The sequence below is a fragment of the Hippopotamus amphibius genome, chromosome 1 (assembly GCF_030028045.1).
Source record: "Hippopotamus amphibius kiboko isolate mHipAmp2 chromosome 1, mHipAmp2.hap2, whole genome shotgun sequence".
NCBI classification, from domain to species: domain Eukaryota; kingdom Metazoa; phylum Chordata; class Mammalia; order Artiodactyla; family Hippopotamidae; genus Hippopotamus; species Hippopotamus amphibius.
The window spans coordinates 193,955,446-193,975,286 of record NC_080186.1 but is presented as its reverse complement, the minus strand read 5'-3'; the positions used below and the strand labels follow the sequence as shown (position 1 = coordinate 193,975,286).

Here is a 19,841-nt window from a genome sequence, read left to right as displayed (position 1 = left end):
CAGTTATCTCGAATTTTCATTTTATAAAAAGGGAAAACAAATTTTAACTCAAGTCAGAAAAAACATAATTCTCATGTTATTTAGATTACCATTATGCCATTACGAATCATGAAATGTTTCTGAATAATGAGGAATGTCTTAAGCCTTGAAAGAAATAATAAATGAAGACTTCATTCTATTGCACATGAATGTAAAACTGTAGCATACTATGAGTCTTCAACATGCTGAACTTAAGTTATCCAGTATCACAGACAAGTTGGAAAAAAATATGGATCTTTGGTAGTTGAATCCAGTACCTTTGTTTTCTAGGAGAATGGTTATGATGTTTCTCATACAGAAAGTCACATCGAAAATAGAGTTTCAGGTATAGGATAACTCTTTACTAAGAAAGAGTTACTTCATGTTTGCCCTTTACCAGTGTCTCCTGATTTAATAATACCTTGTATATTCTTACATTGGATCTAACTAAAAAAGTTTTATATTTCAATGTAGTAATCATCTCACAACTGTTTTATAAAATCTGCTTTGTTAGTGATGTTACTTCCATTTCATTAACTTATGTGTTTTTTTTCTAGGTATTGCTGTGTGGTTTTTAACTACACATAATAGCATATGTAAGCAGTATTACTTAAGTTTTAGGTTCACAAAGCTGAATCAATATTTTTTATTCACTTGAATGCATCATTAACAAGAACTATTTCAGGGACTTATTATCTTTCAGGAAAAATATACTCAAAAGACTATGACAGTCAAGATTTATGGCAAGAGAATGTAATTTTGAAATTTTTGTTCTCCTACTGGGACTCTACATAAGTTCCATAAAAATATCAACCAACTTTTCAATGGGGGTATGACAGATTTGAGCAGTCTCTCACCTTCCAAGTTGCCAGTGTTTCTCCATAAATATTTAATGTTATTCAGATTCTTTAGCTTATACAGTTGAGCTACAAAATATTAATAGTTCTTTTTTACAACCATGTCTGATTCTGTAAAGGAAATTCTGTTTTACAGAAATAGTCATTGATCATACACTGACTTCATCTGGCAAATTATATACATTATATATTTTTATGCCCCCCTCCCCCCAACTCACACATATGGCTCAACTGTATGCTGGTCAGGTCTTTGCTTTTGAAAATTTAAGTTGGTCTCTTGGTTTTTCATATATTTTCCCCTCCATCACATAAGTTTAGATGAGAAGAGCTTATCTTTGCTATTTATCCCAAATAATCTCCAAAACAGGAATTTAAATAAGTACAATGTCTGTGATAATTGTCAACTTAAAGATATTACTAACAATTCAGACTGAAATATAAATTTAAAAGAAATATATATATAAACATACATGTTCATAATATTTTATAATAACCTCAAAGTACAGAGTTAAAACACAGGAATTATATTCATTTTAGTGTTTGTATTAATTATTACATAGATTTCCATTTTGTACTTACAGAAAAACTGCTACATGGAAAAACTTTTATGTCTCTGAACACATTTTTGTTTCAAGAATCAATTATGTTTTATATTTTTGAAATATTTTGAACATTCTGTTCTATATGCTTATAACATGTATTCGCGTGTTGTACCTACGGCTAGTAGAATAGCAAACATAGTTTTGATCACTCTCCTTCCTGCTAAATAACATTTACACTTTCCTTATCATTACACGGAAAGTTAAAATAAGTTATGCCTTCTTTTGTAGTGTGAAAGAACATAACTATTGAATTAAAACATTTTGAGGAGCTTTTGAAAAAAATAGTTTCTTTAAGAGTTGTAGGTAGTGTTTCTCAAACTCTCATGTGAATATGACTCACCTGGGGATCTTGTGAAAGTGCGGATTCAGATTTGGTGTTTCTGGAAGCTTGCGTCTCTGGGAAAGCCTGTGCTGCTGCTGCACTGACCACTCACTAGTTCTTTAGCCTCATGGTATATCTGTGATCCAAGCTACTGAAGCATGAAGTCAGACACGTGTGAGCCTTTCTCTTAATTCTGTATTTCAAATCTCAAGCGAATGGTCTGCATTTCTCAAGTTTACTGATGTTTCTGGTTGGTTTACTTCCCATTCTAATGCTTTTTTTTTTTTTTTTTTTTCTTTTTTAGCTCTTTTGACAGCAAGTTTGTTTACCAGCAAAGAGGTCTCGGGCCAATTGAAGAAGACACTATTCTTGTCATAGATCCAGATAATGCTGCAGTACTCCAGTCTAGTGGAAAAAATCTGTGAGTTAATTTACTTATTTATGCTTAGGCTACGTATATTGGTACAGAGTGTATCATTGGGTCTGGTCTTAGACTGTGTTGTACAGCAGTGATGAGAAAGCACAGCTTAAGAAAGTAGGAGACTGATGGGGCCATCCTGTCTTTCATTTTCTAAAGAGGTGGTTCTAAACCCTGACTGAACTTTCAGATCACCTGGGAAGCTTCCAAAAATTAGATTTAGTCTGGGATGGGGCCCGGGTATCAAAACAGTAGTTTGAAAGCACTCCAGCTGATTGTAATAGGTAGTCAGGCTTCAGAGAGAATTGACTCACATAGCTAAGAAGTGAGTTGTTGCTGAGCTAGATCTGAAGGTTAAAAAAAAAAAATTCTTGAGCAGAAAAGCTACATAACCAAATTCATCAACTAATCACCATTAAGAAAAAAGGCTTCTCTCTTCCCATCTCAAAGTGAAGACTAAACAAATGTCACTTTCAGCTTTCCATAGCATGCATAGGTAATTTGGCTTTGAAAGCTGCTCATTATTTGGTCTTATCCCTAGATGGCATTTGGCGGCCAAAGAAAAGTTGGCAGATATTCATGGTCATTGAAAGAAAGGGGCACCTGCTTTCAGAGTGTCCGCAACCACTGTAACCTGGAAGCTTCAGGAGCTATACCCTACTCCATCTGCTTAGACACAGGGAAAGCCAGCTTCTTTGAAAGGCGGGGAGCCATCCGCTTTAAATGCAGCTGCTTATGGAGATGGTAATCATTAGCTTTTTATAGGATTCTAAGATGGTGAGTCAGGGGCCAAATTCTAATACCAGCCCCACCACTCGTGTTTGAACCTGTCTCTTCAGTGCTCTACCCATTAATCAGACGCATTCTCATTCCAGACAGGGATTAAAGAGGAAGGCAGAGCAACTGCTGCTCAATCAATTTGGCCAACAGTGGGGTGTCCGTGTTGAAAGCAAATCATAACCCTCACATTGTCACCAAAAGAGAGATCTAGTTCAGTTTATTAGTCAAGATCAGGGTGTTACATTCCTGGCTCATGAAAAAGAAATCTGTGATGCCAACACCTTGTAAAAGCTAGAAGCTGACATACGTAGCTTGTGGATTGTCAGGTTTAACCACAATCACCTTAAGACATTGTCCATGTGTTTGTTAACTCTGTCCAAGTTCCTTAAGCCTATGAGTCTCTGTCCACAGTAGTTTACAGTTCTCTTACCTGGGTCATCCCAATTGATTTGTTAAATAGATTAACCTTCTCTAATGATTATCCAGCACACCACTTCACTTTGCTTAGATAATCACAGCCCATGTCTGCTGGAAGTTGTTTTGTTTGGGTTTTACTGTCCTTAATAGGCACTCTTAAAGCTTTTCAATCATATATTTAATATTTTATATTAGTACAGCATTATGTTACCTGGCAGCAGCATATTTAAACTATTCAAACCATGTAAATCCATTTATATTTCTCTAGACAATTTGTTTTATACACATTTCTTCATGATCTTAGAACTTGTTTTCAAATTGATATTATTTGGGTTATTTAATATACCATACTTTATAATAAATATTTGTAATTGATATGTAGGCTTCATTTATAGATTTTTAAATGATTAAATACTGCTTAAGATTTTTCACAAAGAGGTCTCCATTAAAATGGGTATTTTCATTTAGCAATTCATTTTGGTCTGCTTTAGTAATACAGGTATACATTTATCAGTTTATAGATTTATATTGCCTTTACCAATTAATTACCAAAAACATTTCCTCTCATGTATGCTTTAAGAGTAATTATGTAATCAAGACAATTATCTTTATTTTGCAGGTTTTACTTGCCACATGGTCTGAGTATAGATAAAGATGGAAATTATTGGGTCACAGACGTGGCTCTCCATCAGGTAATCTTCCATTTGGCAGTTATTCAAATAGAAGTTAATGGAGTTATGCTTTCAAAATGCTCTGGAGTTGTCTAGGTCTTTTTCTGTGACCCAGAAAGTTTATAACAAAAGAATGGAACAGCCATATCTGAAATGGTTCTTTTTAGAGCTCAGTGCTAGGAAAAACTTACATGTAAATGATCAAATCACCCTTTTCTGTGTGGCTGGCAGGAACCTTAGGGCCAGATGTGAAGTTTCACTCTACCAACTGTATGGGCTCTTCCAACCTCCTTCTTAGCTTTCCATATTTTCTTTTCTTTCCTCTGTCCCCAGATCTTAGTTATTTTTCTTTTCTCACTTTATCTTTTATGTATTTTTTGTAAGCTACTTTAATCTTCTATAAATCAAGGCAAGGTCTCTAGTATATACATGTTCATATGTAAAACAAATTTTTGTTCTTTTTAAAGGAAGTTATATTTCCGTCAGAGTATAGTCATAATGTCTTCTCCTTAAAAGATAAGCTCATGTTTATTACCTGCTTTATGAAAAGGTGGGAAAGAACTAGGAAAACTAGAAAAAGAAACTAGAACTCAGAAGGCATAGCTAGTTTTCAAACGTCATCTCAGGAAACATTTATTGCTCTTGTATTGTCTGGAGAGCGTTGTACTCTAGGCAAAGGAAAGACAAAAACATGAAGAGTGGGGGTGGGTGGAACAGGGCATCCACGTACTAGTCTCCATTCACCACTAATGACCTGGGTGACCTTGGGCAGGTCACTTAATCTCTATATGCCTCATTTATCAAATGAAGAAATCAGACCAGATGATTTCTAGAGTCTCATCCAGTTCTAAACGGTACCTTCTTTTAAATAAGTCTCTGGGAGCTTACACTGCTTGCCTTGGTCAGGTAGGGGCATGTCAGTCATAACCATGGAAAGTGGGTAAGGCTTTTGTTCTTTTTATAAAAGGTATTCAAACTGGATCCAGACAATAAAGAAGGCCCTCTGCTAATCCTTGGAAGGAGCATGCAGCCAGGCAGTGACCAGAATCACTTCTGTCAACCCACGGATGTGGCTGTGGACCCAGACACTGGAACCATCTACGTATCGGACGGTTACTGCAACAGTCGGATTGTGCAGTTTTCACCAAGTGGAAAGTTCGTCACACAGTGGGGAGAAGGTACTCAGTAAGACTCTTGATCTCTAATTATAATTCTTGGCCAGCATCACTAGGGACAAGAGATTGGCCACCCCTCACATTCTTTAGGATGTAATTGTGCCCTGACGTGAGGAAAACAGGGCCTCCGTACGCATCCAGTTGGCTACACACAAACACACACACACACACAGAAAACACACACACAGAGTCTTTTAAGAGGAAAAAAGAATGCTTCTACCCAAAAAACTTTAAACTGTGTCGAAACAGGGAGAAAATCTGTAACATATTTGTGGGTAAGAGATATTAACCGCTTTACCTAATTTTCCCCCGGTTCCAGATATTTAATGGTTTACTATGATGAATTTTGAAAATCAGAAAACTTTAGAGTCAGACTTTGGGTGATTTTACAAATTGTAAATCTGAGGGTTTTCTTTGTTCTGTAGAGTCTACTGAGAGCAATCCGAAACCAGGCCAGTTCAGTGTTCCTCACAGTTTGGCCCTTGTGCCTCATTTGGGCCAGTTATGTGTGGCAGACAGGGAAAATGGTCGGATCCAGTGTTTTAATACAGACACCAAAGAATTTGTGCGAGAGATCAAGCATGCATCATTTGGAAGAAATGTGTTTGCAATTTCATATATACCAGGTATTTCATCTTTATTTTTTGTGTTTTTTCATACTACAACTCTATCCTTAAGAAGTTTTTGTCTTATCTTAAATGCTCTTATTGTAATTTTTTTTTATTAAGGGGTTGAAGATACTTTATATATCAGATCTTAAAATATTTAAAACTGTCCGTGCGTTGTAAATCATTTTGAATTCAAGTGCCACTGTTCTTTATATGGGAATAATGAAGAACTCAAAAGATATAGCAACTGTTGGTAATGGATTAAAAAATGGTTCCCAAACATTGATTTTTATTTTTCCTTAATTATGATCATTTGCTCTAGTTATTAAATGATTAATATTATGTCTTCACACATCATCAAAAGATGGTGTATGTTGATAAAATCAGTGTTCAAAATACTTCTGCTCCACATTTTTTTAAAGAGTTATGGCCAGCTTTTTTTTTTAAGATAAATAGATGAAGTAAGTAAGGCTTATGTGCAAATGCCAGGAGAAATGACCAATGAAATCTGGAATTTTCTCGTTTTCAAAATAGATTTTCTTGACTTAAGGAAAATCAGAAAAATAATCCAAACTTACAAAATAAGGTTCATTTAATTCATATTAGAAATAACAGCATAATATTTCTTTATATCATGAATACTGAACAACTGAAAATATATTTCTAAAATGTATATACAACTTTTGCAATATATTTCATAGAGATGTCTGTATATTAAAGTTGCATTAACTACATAGTTATCACTATAATATTTATATTTCTTATGCTATTAAAGTTGCATATGGCTAGTATCTTCCCAGGCAGCCCCCAGTTTATTTAGGACATGGAATAAAGGGTCTCAAATGACTGAAATAGGAACAAGCTATTTGGCTTCCCTAAGGAATAAGTAATAAAAAAGTAATAAAAGACTTATTAATGTCAGTGAAAGATAAATTCTCATGTTGGTTTTTACCTCATATTTAAAGAATAAATTTAGCAAGACCATTTACTTAACAAAGAGGGTAATCAAGTTCATGGTGAATAAAAGTAAATCAAATAAGAGAAGAAAAACATCAGGAGAAAAGATGAAAGGAAATCTGGTTAAAAAGAGAATCTAAGCAAAAGACACAGTGTATTATAATTGGAATTCTCTCTACAGTGTTGCACAGTCAAAATGTTGGTAGCATTGATTTTGCTCTTAGTATGATGTGCTAAAGAACCCTATCCTGAAATCCCTAAAGAAAGATGAAAAAACCTTCAACACTGGTTTAGTATTGTGTATATTTTATATTTTTAATTCTTTAAAACATAATATTCAATCATCTGAAGCATTTATTTAACCAAAACATCACATTTTCCATTATTTTGGAAACTATGGAATACTACTATACTAAGAAATATAATTTTACTACAGAGACTATTCATGGAATTAATATAAAAAGATGGCCTAATTTTTTTAATTAGGAAAAAATGTCTTTGATAATCTGAAATATGCATCTCACATTTTCAAATGTTAGTTGTTCACAATCAGATCTTTCTTCTATTTATACTATAGCTCCACTTTGCATATTTTTCTCTGATTCTGCTTGTAGCTGTAGTAGATATTACATATTTTTTAAAAGCTCTGATGCCCCAAAATGAATGCTTTAAATAACCTGACTCTTCCATACCTATTCAGAGTACCTGTGATATCTATATATCTATTCCTCTAGCTATGTCGTCTCCTCTGTATCTATGTATTTCTGATTTCTACTGGCTTCCTAAGTAGGACAGGCCTTGCAGTTCCTGGTTTTCCTATTACAGGGAAGTTAGTCCCCTAACCTGATTGCCCTGATCTTATTACTCAGGAAGAGACATCTGCTAAATATTTTGTTTTCTACTTTTGATGCCAGTTGGAGGGACCAGGTTGACCCTACATTTCTTATTTGTGTGATGTACATGTATGTATTTAAAATCTAGTCGTGGTGAACTGGATATGTTTTCACAGGTTTGCTCTTTGCGGTGAATGGGAAGCCTTACTTTGAGGACCAAGAACCTGTACAAGGATTTGTGATGAACTTTTCCAGTGGGGAAATTATAGACGTCTTCAAGCCAGTGCGCAAGGTATTTACGTACATTATATATCAGTTTTCATGAGAATAAAACTAAAATATGAATCGTGACACTTGATTTGTACTTAAGTAATTTTTTAAAAACTTAAAGAAGATGTGATAACTTTCTTAGCTAGGTTAACGGGAGTGCTATATGCTATGTTTTACTTAGAATAAATGTCCTTGTCTGTTCCTAGATGATTTCTTCAGATGCAGATTAACACTGTATGCAGCTTTAAGGTTCTTAGTAGACTTTGCACATGATAGAAGGTTTAAATTCACTGTAGTTAGAATATCTAAAAAGTAAGACTTTCTGGTGTCATCCAAGTAGAGAAGATACCACAATATGTTAAGCTGTAATTTTATAGTTCTTTTAGATTCAACAGAAATCTTGTTCACTTTTTTTACACTATGACTACACTAAGCAACAGAACTTAAAAATAGCACTTCTTGGAATGTATTCAGGTTCTAGAGATTTGGCTTAGGTAAAAGACTAAAGTCTAGTTTTGGCCTCACAATGGTATACCACTGTTTATTCTAACAGTGCTTTTTACAAACACAGTGACTGTGGTACAATGTGCCCAAAGCCCTCTGTCTCCTCAGTTTACTTCTCGGCAAAATGATTGCCAGAATGATCAGAATGCTCACATACACTGCCTGAATGTGCTTGTGGTACATTAATATTAGCTAAAATACTGCAAATAAGAGTTACTTATCAAAATTTGTAAAGATGTATTGGCTTTAATGGATCAAAATGCATTAATTTTAGCTAAAATACTGCAAATAAGAGTTATTTTTTCAGAATTTGTAAAGATGTATTGGCTTTGATGGATCAAAATGCAACTATCACAAGCCACTGGATAAACCATATCTCCATCCTCAAATTCGTACAGTATTCTCTAAGACACCAAGTTTGCTACCTTAAAAAAAAAAAAAAAAAAAACACTTTACAATGTCGATGTTAGAACACGGGCAGCCAGTCTGGGATTTATTAAGTTCATTCTAGAGGTATTATTAAGTATCTCCTCTGTGTCAGGCATTATGCTAGATACTAAGGATGCAATGGTGAACAGAACAGGGCACAGCCTTTCCCTTAATTAGAGTTTAAAAAAACCTACAGGATCCAAGTTGAACTGAACTGAATCTGAAGTAAAGGCTCCAGTACAAATTTCTTTCTTTTTTTTTTTATTTTGGAGTTTCTGTTGATATACAACAAACAAGACTTTTCATAGAAGTACTTCACCTGAAAAGCAATAATCAAGTATCCAATCATAATAGCCCTTCAGAATAATCTATTATCATTACAGTGATAATAGGTATTTTACCTCAGTAGTGTTTCAGATCCTGATTGATTATCCCAGCTTCATTGTTTTGCCCCTTTGAGCTTCTTCATATCTATTGATAAAGAAAGTGAGATGCTTTACTTCCTTTCAGGTCTTCACTTTGTATTAACAGTGTTTGCTTGGTTGTTCTTTTAATAATAATGTCCTGTGTCGATCAGGATATTAACTTTTAATTCAAATATGCATCTAGAAATCAACACTAAGTGCTCTAGATTTAAATGAGCCTTGGTCTCATAAAAATGTGAGCAGCCCTGAATGAAAATTTCAGAAAGCCTTGTACCTGAACATCAGTATTCATCAGACATTCAGCAATAAATAAGTCACAATATAGGGTCGGTTCCGCAAACTTCAAAAGAGAGTCTAACTCCAAGGTGAATTTTGCTTTTCCTTTCAATAAACAAGACTTGATATTACTCCAAAGCGTGAAATGTATTCTCTGTTGACTCAGTAAACTGAAACCCATTTATGAATCTCTCAGAATTTTCGTTTAATTAAATTATCATCACAGAGATTAAGTTTGGGTGAAGGGAATAATATGGTGTCTTGACTCCTATGTAAGAAGTGATTTTTCCTTCAAGTCAGAAGTCCAGTTTTACATAATGTGTTTGTGCTTGTCCACTACTTGTGTCCTTGTGTACTTCAGTTCTCCCTCTCCTATTATGTTCTTGAGGAATGTTTATGTCTGAGTGTATGATCTCCATCTTTATGCAGAGAAGCTGAGACAGTAGGACAATAAAGAAGATGATTCTATCAAATAGTGTCCAAAAGTTCTGAGAGCAAAAGATATATAGCTGCCCGCCAGCATTCTTCCTCCCATAATCACAGCAAAGACTGTGGTCCCTATCATCTGCTTTCACGCACATCCTTCAGGCTGGCATTTTTTTGTCTTCTTTCTTCTGCAAGGCTGCTCATGTGGAAAAAGAAGGGAATAATCCCTACTTCTCCATACCAAAAAAAGAAACAAGAAAAATAGAAAGAAGGGAACAGTAACCCCAGGTACATGTTATTTCTCCAACCTTAACAATGGAGATTAATATCACAATATTTGATAGTATTTGAGCCTAAGGTTCACATAAGTGAAATTACCTATCCATAGCTATACAGTAAGTAGCACACCTGGATCTTAAAGTCAGGTCTTTTTGACTCTAAAATGTGTTTAATATTGAGGCCAGGAGATATATTAAACCGTAACATAACTTGGTACAACTTCTTAGAGAACGATTTTACTTAATATTAAGTTTAAACATTATTTTGTGTTAAAGCAAACATAGGATATGCAGAACACAAATTCCTTATGAATTTTTAAGACAAAATATAAGATTTTGAGGGCAAATTGCTCTGGGCTGTGTCACCAGATGCCCAGGAGGATACTGTCGTTCTTTTCTCTGATCACTTTTGTTTTGTTAGGGAGAGACACCTCAAGAGAAGGTGTCAAAGCCTAGAGAGGAAGATCTTTAAATCTGTTCAGCTCAGAAATCTTAAAACTTAATGCTAAATCTTACAACATAATTTTTTTCAAATGACACAGACAGTAGAATGATTCATTTAAAAGATTATAGTTAAGTGCCTGTGATTGCAGGAATACAGGTCCCAAAGTTCCATCCACTAAGCTTCCCCCTGAACCCCTCAGGGGCTCCAAAATATTTGCAGTTGAACTCTTGTCTCCCTGGATCAATTTGAGATTGTTATTATAGCCTTGAACTGATGACATATTGTGATTTATTTAAAGCAAAGCCATTACCAATGAATAGTTCAAACATTACCCCCTCACCTTTGTTTCTCCACCTATTATAATATTGTTTCCCATCAGAGAATGTGAAGTACTTTACAACCATATCGTTCCAAAACAGTTTCTAAAAACATATTTTGGTGTAGAAGAGGAACTGCCTGTGATTTGCAAGTCTGTTGCCACCTATTAGCTGAGCCCAAAATAAAGATGAACATTTAATGAGTGGTTTGGGAGATTTCAACAAGGCGGTGTTTTGATTTCTGGCTCTCTGTCCTTCTGCACGTTTGTCAAGCTCATTTGATAGTGTGAAGGCATGAGCCTCCTTGGCATAGCTGTCTCATTTTTCTTTTCAATGTGACAAATTGTTGCTGATTTTTAAAGCACAGTAGTTTCTCCAAAGCGTGTGTTCTGCCCCTCCTACAGTGAGCTGAGAAGAGGAGTTTGCCTCATAAGCGCCCTTTGTACTCAGCAAACCAGAGTGGACAGATGCTGCCTGAAACGCCCAGTCAGGATAATGTTCCTATTCATAGAGACATCATATTTTTGAGAATGGTATAGTCAAGCAGGCCTCCCGGCCTCCAAGGTGAAAAAATCATCCGCATCCTGCCAACCGGCGGACGCGTGGCACCTTGAGAAGCGTCAGTAGACAGATGGAAGTGGCCGCAGCGCAACACTTTAAGCCTGTTCTTCCAGGAACTGGCTCGCTGACCCTGAGAAAGGCACGTAAAGTGTTCCCCTGTCTCCTGGGTCCTCGTGATTGCGATGACATGATTTGATATGGAAATGTGTCATGAAGAGAGACACATGAAAACACCAGTGTAATCTGAAGTGGGTACAAAAGCCAGGAAATACTGGAGGGAACTCGATTTGTTTCCTTTGCAGACTGAAACTGTTGTCAACACTGGGCTACAGAGTAGAAAGCCCCACGTTACTGCATATCTCCTAGTATGCATTTCAGAAATAATCTGAATGCCCTGAATCTTTGAAATGATTCCTCTTATCAGTAACATATAAACAGTTTTTAAGGAAGCGTATGATAGCTTGGTGGGAATAATAACAAAAATTAACACCTGGTCCTTTTTAGTTCTATAAATTAAAACAGGCAATTTGACAGTGATTAAAGGTAGAAGAAATATGAAGGCAAAAAATAAATATAAATACTTAGGTAAATGAACACCAACTAAGCAACAGTACAAAAGTAACTCCTTGTAAATGTACACTTTTAAAAAAATATTTATTTATTTAGGCTGCATCGGGCCTTGGTTGTGGCACCCGGGCTCTTTGTTGCGGCGTGTGGGCTTCTCTCTCATTGTGGCGTACAGGTTTTATCTTCCCTAGTTGCAGCAAACAGGCTTCAGATCATGTGGGCTCTATAGTTGTGGCCTGCATGGCCTTAGTTGCCCCAGGGCATATGGGATCTCAGTTCCCCCAACTAGGGATCGAACCTGCGTCCCCTGCATTAGAAGGTGGATTCTTTACCACTGGACCACCGTGGAAGTCCCTACACTTCTCAAAAGACTTGAAAGTCAGTGGTGAGGCTGCCTCAGCGTTTCCCAGTGCACAGAATCACATCTGGCAGAGGCAGTGCCCAGTGCATGAGTGGATGACTCTTCTTGGCCTAGAGCTGCTTTGATGGGAATCACTGTTTCTTTGGTTTGAATAGCATGCTTATTTTTTTCTTGTGTGCTTTACTGTGTTTTTCTGCCTTTTCATGAAGAACTCAAGTATAGGCTCACCACCGTACTGTGTGCTTCTTGTTTCGGCAGCAGTTTGACATGCCCCATGACATTGCTGCATCTGAAGACGGAACCGTGTATGTTGGAGACGCTCACACCAACACCGTGTGGAAGTTCATCTCGACTGAAAGTATGGCTTTTACAGCGTTATTATCCACAGATTCCCTCAGTTTTATTGCTTAAAAACACGTGAAAAAATTTCGCATGTCCTTTTCTTTTTATTGCTGCGAGTAGAGTAGGAAATCAAGGCAGCTGTTCAAAGACCTGTTTGGTAGTCATTTCGGGGATTAGGTTGTTTAAAGTGGAAAGAAACTGTTTTTTCTGCTGGCAGTGATCCCCTTGTTTCCACAGATATTCCACAGGAAATTCTTGATGCCTGAGGTAATGTCTGTTACATTGAAAGCCAATGTTCATTCCAACTTAGTTCGAGAGGGAGGAGATGGCCTTGGCAAAGCAGAGGGGCTGACTGAAGCATCACTTCCCCCATGGCTCTTCAGTTCTCAGGAGCTGCTCGGCATCTCGGAAGACCAGCATCTGAGTCAGACACATATCAGCCCAAGCAGGAAGCACTCTGCATTTTCCTTTTAGACTTCAGCTTGTTCAAAATACTGAATTATGTTTTCATGTAACTCAAAAAGTATGTCTGGGGACAGAAGAGTTTCTCTACCAGGATCAGGCCAGCTAGTTTGGGGATTTCTAATTACAGTTTGGACATTATTTCTAATTCTTAAAAAGTGTACTAATCTAGCCTCTGATATCATACTAAAAAACATAAGTTTTCTAAATTGAACAGTACTGAATGCTTAGTAGGCCACAAACCTCAAAGTCCAGAGATGCTTTTAAAATATGGCAGGGTCCATACAATAGAAGATGGGATTAAGGAAAAGAATTGAGAATAATAAATGAGAAATAATAAAGACTTGTGGACTTGATGAGGATAAGAAATACTACTTATGATAAGGAAAAATGCAAATTATAACAAGGAAAAAATACAAGGTACTGTATAACAAAGAAAAGTAAAATCATGAATCCAAAAACTTTAATCATATACCGTACAGGTCTTGGAACCCAAGTAAATTTGGTAACTGTTGTTTTCACAATTGTCCTTTGAGTAATATTTGCTGTTATGTAATAAGGACTCAGTTAGGGCTGAGTGCACAGAGGTGCCCATGGACCGTTTCCCTCCAGCAGTAGCGACATATTCCCCTGCAAGTGTGCCTCTCCTACCACCTGCCTCCTCAAAGAAGAACCAGAAGGTGTGGGTGGACAGGAAAGCAAAGAGAGATGGATAATTCCCAACTGCATGACTGAACCCAGGATTTTCAGAATGAAAAATGAATAAATACCTTTCAAGATGGAAAAAAACTTTAGAAATGTTACTAGTATCTTCATTTTACAGATAGGAATATGGTACTTTAACTCATTAAGATTCCCGTCAAATGTTCTTTATTCCACCTTAGTGGTTGGTGCTAAACAAAGATGTATATCCAAGTCACCTGGGGAAGGTTTTCATCTCGAATGGCCAGACCCCATTCGAGATCTATAGGGAGAAGAGGTGTTATAATATGGGTATTTTGGAAAGACTTCCCAAGTTCTTTTGAAATATCCCCTGATTGAGAAGCACTACAATATAGCATTCAGCTTTGAAAGAGAAAAAGCCTTCTGCATAGTCCAGAATGCAACCAAATAATAAATCTGAAAAATAGTAAGACTGCCATAGGAGACTAAACAGATGTCTTGTGTATTTGTATTGTAGTATTTAACTAGTCAAATCAATTTGTCAACTAGAAGACTGATAATCGAACGTGGCAGAACTAGTAGTCAGTCTAAGATGTCCACATGAAAACAGAACTACTTGATATTTCAGAAATAATATAGAATTGTAAACTCCACGTGGAAAATCTTATTTTAAATACCTTAGAAATATTATTTCAGCTTTCCCTAGGAGGATTTTATCCAGGATTCATGGACCTGGCGCCTAATTAGTGACTTATATTAAACTCATTTCTAATATATTAATAATGTATTTGATGAGTTAAACAAATATTTTCTGAGAAAAATTAATGTCAAAATTAAGTTTTCAAATGTTCTTTTCGGGGGTTCTGATTTTCTCTCTCCTTGCTGTGCTATGTTACAGAAATGGAACATCGATCAGTTAAAAAGGCTGGGATTGAGGTCCAGGAAATCAAAGGTTGGTCAGATTCCTCTTATGACTGTGAAACCCAAGGCTATTTGTGTTGAATTCATTTATTGCTCTTAGTTGCACTTAAAAATGATCAGACTAAAAATATATAATCTGGTAAATTATCTGTAACTTCTACTATGTACTTGAGCCTTTAAACCTACATGTTGCCACTGCTTTTTCTGATAAAATGGAATAGTAATAATGAGCTCAAATTCACTGATTTCAAGTGATGAAAAGTGATTGGGGATGTCAGAAATCTACACGTGGGCCAGAGACATTCAGAGAGGGAAAAAAAAAAAGTCAGTCACTTTTGGAAGTATTTTAACCTCAGGCAAGTAGAAAAATAACATTTAGCATACTGGGAAAGGTCTTCCTTAATGGGCTCTAATCTTTAGAGTGAAAAATATCTTTGGTGAGTTAATAATACAGGGGCCTGAAAAGATTAGCTGCTCCCTAAGCTCCAGTCTTAATACCATTCAGCCCCAACATTTACTGAGGGCCATCTATGTGTAAGGCACTGTAGCAGGTTTAAGGGAATGGAATTGTGCCTGGCTTCAGGAGACTTAAAGCCTAGAAGGACTCTGAGCATGTGTACATACATACATGCACATTTATATATACAGATAAGTATTATATCATTGGTATATATTGTAAGGCATGTGGAAATGAAATTTAGCTACTGGTAAAACTACTGGGTTCATTTGGAATCCCAGTCAAATTATTTTCTCCCTTTCTTAGGATCAGTTTATATTTATACATTTTCTACTATTTGCAGGGATTTGACATGGTCATGTGTAGTTAAGAACTCACTAGAGGTGTTCCTAATGTTTAAGTAGCAAAGTGATTCAGTTCTTAGTCGCTTTACAAATGATTCTCCTAGATATTAAGACTTAACCCTAGGCTTACTTGTTTTCCTTTCTCATGAAAGCAGGTGGAAAAGAGATGAAAAGAAGCAAGAACCAAGAGGGAGTTTAGGGATTTTATATAGGCAGATAAGAAAATATAGCCGGCTCAAGGTTGAAAGGGGTAAGATAATATTATAAAATAAATAAATAGCAACTGTTTGGCATTTGTAGAGATTCTACCCAGGTGACATTACTGAGTGACATTCATACCACACATATTGAAGAAGTTCTTGGTTCCCTGTTGTTCTGTTATTGTTATACATAGAATTATTGATAAGTTCTATTCACCCTGGAATAAAGGTGCTGGGAAAGATACTGTTATTAATAGTAGCTGTCACTTATGGAGCACAAAAAATGGGCTGTGCAAAAAATTAAGTTTAATCCTTACACCAACCGTATGATAATTGCTGTTATCCCCATTTTACGTATGTGTGGAAACGGAGGATCAGAATTACTAAGATATTAAGTGGTAGAGCCAGAATTTAAACCAATCTGGCACCAGAGCTATGCTCTTAACCATGATTACTGTGCTACCAAGGAGAGAGGGATACCACCAATTCATTCACCATAAATTCTTCCAAGAACTACAAGTTGGGGATGGTTGTATTTTACTCTGAAATCTCTGGGGTTTTGAAGTGGCCTCAGACCATTTCTGTTTAAATAGATCCCACCAGAACTCTGAGACTGTACTGGTTGACCTGTTGTGAACAGCCCAACCACACGATCTCACCCTGGCTGGCCAGTGAGGGTGAAGAGTGTCCTCCCCTTGGCCACATCCTCTCTCCTCCTGCACATCCCTGAGTCCATTCGGTCAGGAAACCGCCCAGCAGCTCAAATAGTAAATTTAATTGAAATGCCGTGTCATGACAGTCCTGTTTTAATATTTAGGGATACCCAAACCCAGATGAACTTGTTCTAGTCCTCTTTGAACCTGTATGACTCTCATTAAACTTTTTTTAAAAAGATTATTTTCTTATTACAAAGCAGAATATAAATCATGCTGGGTATCCAAGAGTTTTTGTCTTTTTTCGAATACTTGAAGCTTAATTTAAGACACCTCTTACAAAAGAAAGGGAGAAACACCATCCCAGATTTAACAGCCCTGTAGATACGTGGTAATTGTAAATTTTGAAATTCGAGTGACCTTTGATGACACTCATCCCCACAGTGAACGGTTACACAACTGATCAGTAATAGCAGAGTTTCAGAACCAGTGTTGTGTTCTCAGGGAGTTTCAGGGATAAGAGAATTTGTGATGATAAGAAACTTAGGAAAGGTATTGAAGCTTTCAAATAAAGTTACTAGGAATAAAATCAATATGCCAACATCCCACCAAAAGTGTAGCCTTTACCCCTCCCTCACCCCATGCAGTAAAAAGTGATGATGGTGAATCAGTCTTAAGAAAATAAAAATAGATTCTCTAGTGTAGTTAGCATCTTAGACCTTATGGAGAACAACACATTGAACAGGAAGCACAGACAAACCAAAAAAGAGTACAGGAATACCTCGTTTTATTGCACTTTGCCGTATTGCACTTGTGTTTTCTACAAATTGAAGGTTTATGGCAGCCCTGCATCAAGCAAGTCTGTCGGCACCATTTTCCAACAGCATTTGCTGACTTTGTGTCTCTGCGTCTTTGATAATTCTTGAAATATTTCAGACTTTTTCAGTATTATTTATTATAGTGATCTGTGATCACCATCTTTGATGTTACTACCGTGACTCACTGAAGGCTTAGATGATGGTTAGCATTTTTTATCAAGAAACTAATTTTTAATTAGAGTATGTGCATTGTCTTTTAAGACGTAGTACTGTTGCAAGCTTCATAGACTATGGCATAGTATAAACAAAACTTTTATATACACAGGGAAACAAAAATATTTATGTGACTTGCTTAATTGCAGTATTTACTTTATCACGATGATCCAGAACTGAACCCACAATAGCTCCAAAGTATGCCTGTAATCTTATTGGTGCTATATGTACTTTTCATGCCTTCTGACATGTTACTTGCCAGTATGACATCTAAAACCTTCAGCCTTCAGTTCCATCTATGATGAACTGAGTAGACGTTGCTGTGTTGCTGTATTAAGAATGTCTCTCCTTTCCTGTCCCAGTTACTCCATTTCCAAGTGGTCTCTGGGCTTCTCCCCTTCTGTCAAGGGGAGAGAGACATGCACGTGCTTGTGTGTGTGAGCTCACACAGGAATGCACCTAGCCTCCCTTTCTAAATGCATTGCTTTAAAGAAGAAGTAAAAAACTTCTTATACACCAGCCTTCAAAATTATTTTTATTTCCAAGTATCTATAGAGATGCCAGGAAAGCTTGTTTGAAGACATTTTTTGTTGTAGATTGAGCTGGCATCTTATATGACAGGAGAATGCCACATGAAGTACCCCCACCTTCCAGAAGCCCCAGGTCCGGGCTAATCTTAGAGCTTCTCCATTCCATTTTCATCAGGGGGTTTTAATTAAAGAATTTAAGATAAAGAATAATAGTGACAGAATTTAGGTTGTTCTTTATGCTTTGAATGGAATTCATAGACTCTTGAGTAATAACTATTTTTTAGGCTTTTACTCCACTTATAAAGGCTTCCAAGAAGAGCAGAAATATCTCTTTTTTTTATATTGGGAAATTAAAATTTTTTATCCTCTTTCTTTAAAATGTAGAGTATCTTTGAAATCTAAACACACTTCAACTGGTTCCTAAAGTTAGAATGTTCAAGTATTTTTAGTAGATGACAGAGTACAGAAGGGGTGTGGAAATCAAGAATTTCTAAAGTGCAGTGTGTGTGCCTTAGCAAGTTCATTACCTCATTCTCAGCACACTTTCTGTGAATGGTAAAATGATTCTTTTAGTCTATCACCTACTTCATACTTCTTTCTTTTTATTGGAGCCCAGTCTTAGCTCTGCCTTATAAATGGAACTAGTTATGAGCTGGTACAGCCAATGTCTAAGGTGTAGGTAAACTCACTTAATGACAAGTAGGAAGTGCTATGTGATTACTCTGATTATAGTCACCTTCAAATAGAAACAAACCCAACAAGTTCTTGGCTACCAATCTACAAGTTCAGCCTATATTTTTTTCATCCTGTCATCTCTTTGTTGTTATTTTCTTGCTTAAATATAGAACAATTTGTATACCTTTTCTACAATAATGAAGAAAAAGACAAAACAACTAGTGATCAGGAAGAGTAACAATCACATTCATATTCCTCTTGGAAACTGAGACTTAGGAAGGTTGAATTTGAACCATTTAGACTGATGAACCAATCCCTTCCCTTCTTTCCCACTGAAGTTTCAAGACCCGCTTAAGTGGATAAAAGAAGAGAAATAATGGTCTCCCCTTAATCACAGTACAGGGAAGGAAATGAGAACTGTGAGGCCATCTGTAAAATGGTGACAATAGTAGTGGCCACACATAGGCTTGGTGTGACGATTAAATGAGAACAGTGCCTAAAACAGTGTACATGCTCGATAGATATAATTGAGACCAGGAAGGAGCCTGGATCAGATCATTGAGGCAAAAAGCTGGGACCTACCAATTGTGTGTGTCATAAATTGTGTTTACAATGTCTTAAGTAATTTGAGAAATGCTTCCTCGGAGAAGTGTCCAGCAAGCTGCTAAGCTGTGCCTGCACATATTAAACATTAACCAAAGATTTTCCTGATGATGTTAAACCACTTATCCCTGCCATTTTGTCAAAATTTCCATGAGACCATATGATGTACTCTGTATCATAGGGCAGAAGAGCCCGCCAAGAAGTTGAAGTTCAGAAACCTTGTGAGCCTTTTGGCAAACATGGTTGTAACTTCCAGCCTTCACACACAGGGTTTTTGTACAAACATATGTATATGCTTCTTGGGGGCAAGAATGTCTTAAGGTTCAACCTCATTTTCAAGTCAGTAGTTATTAAGATTCCTGCAGCCACTGGTTTTATTGTATCCATTTCCCAAGTAGCACTTTAGACCTGATAACTACCCAGTATCTTCCAATATCACAGAA

The 19,841-nt window shown here is 36.5% G+C and overlaps 1 protein-coding gene across 14 annotated transcripts in view; it reads left to right on the top strand.

Moving 5' to 3' along the window:
- PAM (peptidylglycine alpha-amidating monooxygenase) overlaps positions 1-19,841 on the top strand; it is a 275,420-nt gene that overhangs the window by 250,170 nt on the left and 5,409 nt on the right. For 13 of the 14 annotated variants that reach the window (XM_057738350.1, XM_057738340.1, XM_057738299.1 and 10 more), the window contains 7 exons: positions 2,104-2,220; positions 4,034-4,106; positions 5,053-5,263; positions 5,686-5,886; positions 7,835-7,950; positions 12,776-12,875; positions 14,883-14,936. In XM_057738350.1, coding sequence (XP_057594333.1) covers positions 2,104-2,220; positions 4,034-4,106; positions 5,053-5,263; positions 5,686-5,886; positions 7,835-7,950; positions 12,776-12,875; positions 14,883-14,936 — 872 coding nt within the window. Of the gene's footprint in view, positions 1-2,103; positions 2,221-4,033; positions 4,107-5,052; positions 5,264-5,685; positions 5,887-7,834; positions 7,951-12,775; positions 12,876-14,882; positions 14,937-15,858; positions 15,957-19,841 lie in introns of all 14 variants that reach the window. The other variant, XR_009054246.1, reaches the window with a different exon arrangement.